Genomic DNA, 3,040 nt, shown 5'->3' with positions numbered 1-3,040 from the left:
TATGATAAATAAATAATATGTCATATATTAGCATGGAGTTTTCCAAGTTGTACGGAACAGAGCGAGCCAATGCTTTGGTAGGTAAGGCCACGAGGGCGCCAGGTGGGAATTCCACCATGGTGAATCAGAATAATTAAATGATGAGAAATGCCAATTCAAATCATCGCCCTCTTACGTGGTATTGCCGTGTGAAGACCGTGTGAGAAAGATTGAAAATGTCTTATTCCCTTATTATGCCTCAGATTTACTCCATAAAATTAAAATGCCACTTTTAAGAGGACACGCTGTACAGTGGTTTTTAAGGAAGAATGATAGGGAAGAGAAATCCAAGGTTATGTTAGGTTGAAAAAGCATTAAAGGAAAATAAAATATTAAAGAAAATAATTTTTTTAATTATAAATTTATATAAATGTGTTTGGATACCCTTTTTGTTTTAAAAAACATATTTATAAATCTTTTATTAAAAACATGTTTTTAAGAATTTATTAGGAAAGTATGTTGGTTTTTAAAATAAATGTAAGGTGTTGTTTGGATACAACAAATGAAATTATGAAGGTTATGTTTGGTTCCCGAAAAATACTAAAGAAAGAAAAAAATCTAAAGAAAAATGATTTTTTTATGTTTGGTTGTTCTATGAAAAATTTCAAAGAAAATCAAATATGATTAAAACTAATTAAAAACTTATATATTTTTAAATTATTTAATCTTTATATTGACGAGTTAAAATAAATAAAATGAGTTTGAAGTAACAAAAAAATTAATTTATTCATTTTTAATCTATTTTTTTTATTTTCCTTCACTTTTTCTTTCCTTTTACTTTTCCTTTGTATTTTCTTTTCATTATATTTTCTTTCAAATTTTATGGGAACAAACACAGCGGAAGAATTTTTTTGAAAACGTTGGAAGTCATGAAGAAGAATCAAGACTATTTTTCATATTTGAGTTTGGAAGAAAAATTTAATTCTTAAAATAATTAAAAACCTTTTTCCAACGGGTCGCCACAAACGGCTCGGCTCTCACCACTCAACAGTCAACACATGGTACGTTGATGGAGAGAGAAATGAAAAGGGAGTTTGATGAGAAAAGTAGGAAGGGTGCAGAGAAGAAAGGGTGGGGTGGCGGCACATGGAAGAAGAGAAAGGGGGCTTGACTGGTTCAAAACAGAGTGATTATGCATGCGTTGGAACTTTGTGACAACATCCCAAAAGCCCCATTATCTCACCATCACATTCTCTACATAAAAACGCGTGGAAGTGGCTACCCAATCTCCAGAACTCCTTACTTTTCTCCATTCACTCGGCAAATTCTTTTAGTCTCTCGCCCTTCAAATCCCTCTCTATATATATGCATACGAATATGAATCTGAAGATGACAGCATTCACCCAACAACCCAAAAAGGCAAAGTAACTGGTTAATCGACAGCAATGGAGGACCTCCCACCGGGCTTTCGCTTCTACCCAACTGAAGAAGAACTTGTCTCCTTCTACCTCCGCATGAAGCTCCAGGGTAAGAGGCTGCAGGAGATCAGCCGGGTCATCCCGGATATCGACATTTATGAGCTGGAGCCAAGTCATCTTCCAAGTTAATGCCTATTCCTCTTCTTTATGGCTCTCGTAATTTCTCATCCCCTGTTTTTTTTGGGTGACTTACAATGTGAAATGGTGTTGCAGAGCATGCAGGGGAGGTGTGTAAAGCGGACACTGAGCAATGGTTCTTCTTTACTCCGCGACAAGAGAGGGAGGCCCGGGGAGGAAGGCCTAGTAGGACGACTGTGTCAGGGTACTGGAAGGCCACGGGCTCTCCCAGCTACGTCTACTCTTCAGACAATCGGGTGATTGGAGTGAAGAAGACCATGGTTTTCTACAACGGCAAAGCTCCTGCTGGCAGAAAAACCAAGTGGAAGATGCATGAGTACAGAGCCATTGAAACAGATACAACCACCCTTAACAGTACTACTGCGATTCCAAAGGTATGGAATTCCTCTGTTTCTCTCCCCCTCTCTCTCTGAGTATTGCGAATTCTCATTTCCTTTCTCTCTTGCTTTGTATTGATCAGTTGAGGCATGAGTTCACCCTCTCCCGAGTTTATGTCGTATCCGGGAGCTTCAGAGCATTTGATCGACGGCCCCTGGGCACAGTGGCGAGAGAAGAAACCAGCCAGCAAGTTCGACAACATGCTGCTGCTGCGGTGTCATCTGATGATCATGATCATGATCAGGATACTCAAATAATGGAGAGAACAAGCTCATCACCTGAAAGTTCGTGTTCAGGAGGAGACCATCTTCATCTCCAAGCCTACCCGGCACCTATCGACGATTTTCCATGGGATTGGGATCCACTGGATGGGCTTTAAACAAACCCATCTTCTCAATTCCCGAAAGCAGGGGGGGAAAAACAGAGTTTGTGAGGGTAGGGAAAGGCGACTTTGAGCTAGATAGCCTGTAAAATTATTTTCCTTGGCTTAATGTACCAAAGAAAGTAAAATCAATGCTAACTAAGAAAAATAGGGTTTTCTTTTTTATTATAATTATTTATATTTGGTCACCATAAAAAGAAATGTAAGAAATGGAAAAAAAAATTCTCCTCCATTTCTCTGATGCTATGTTTGAACCTTGAAAGCAAAATTCAATGGAAAAAAAAGGGAGAAAAGCAAATAAAAATAAAAAAATAAATTTGAAATTAATAAAATATTTTAATTTAGTGATAAGTAAAAATAGATTTTTTTTTTTCGTTCTAATTAGTATTTTTCTCAAACCGGCCCTCTCAAAATTTTAGAAGTTTTTCCTTATACCTTTTTTTTCCTTTCATTCCATAGATTAAGTTAGTAACAGAAGGCTAAGAATTGGGACTAGAAGAAACGTGGAGAGTTGTCTAGAAGTGAATTGGAGTGAGCTTCCATGGGCATCATCCTCTTACTTCCACTGATTTCAATGTGGTCTCATGCAGCTCAGAGGCAGATCTCCCTGTATTTGGTTTGGTGTCACAGCTTTGAGGGCAGCATCAATGGTGATAAAGACTAATCTAAGAACCCCATTGAACCA

The 3,040-nt window shown here is 37.7% G+C and overlaps 1 protein-coding gene across 1 annotated transcript; it reads left to right on the top strand.

Annotated features, from left to right (window-relative positions):
- The first annotated feature begins 1,297 nt into the window (after positions 1-1,297).
- On the top strand, positions 1,298-2,529 carry LOC117916539 (NAC domain-containing protein 90). Its single transcript, XM_034832622.1, has 3 exons — positions 1,298-1,581; positions 1,671-1,969; positions 2,056-2,529. The coding sequence occupies exons 1-3, from the start codon at positions 1,425-1,427 to the stop codon at positions 2,350-2,352; spliced, it is 753 nt and encodes a 250-aa protein (XP_034688513.1). The 5' UTR covers positions 1,298-1,424; the 3' UTR covers positions 2,353-2,529.
- The last annotated feature ends 511 nt before the right edge of the window (positions 2,530-3,040 follow it).

The sequence above is a fragment of the Vitis riparia genome, chromosome 6, assembly GCF_004353265.1.
Source record: "Vitis riparia cultivar Riparia Gloire de Montpellier isolate 1030 chromosome 6, EGFV_Vit.rip_1.0, whole genome shotgun sequence".
In the NCBI taxonomy this organism is placed as follows: domain Eukaryota; kingdom Viridiplantae; phylum Streptophyta; class Magnoliopsida; order Vitales; family Vitaceae; genus Vitis; species Vitis riparia.
Note: the sequence above shows the minus strand (reverse complement) of the source record. Positions and strands in the feature narration are given on the sequence as shown.

Excerpts from the sequence above, each read along its gene's own strand:
- LOC117916539 (XM_034832622.1), top strand. The coding sequence starts at position 1,425 with ATGGAGGACCTCCCACCGGGCTTTCGCTTCTACCCAACTGAAGAAGAA. Across the intron at positions 1,582-1,670 it reads GGAGCCAAGTCATCTTCCAA|AGCATGCAGGGGAGGTGTGT; the intron begins GTTAATGCCTAT and ends ATGGTGTTGCAG. Across the intron at positions 1,970-2,055 it reads GTACTACTGCGATTCCAAAG|TTGAGGCATGAGTTCACCCT; the intron begins GTATGGAATTCC and ends TGTATTGATCAG.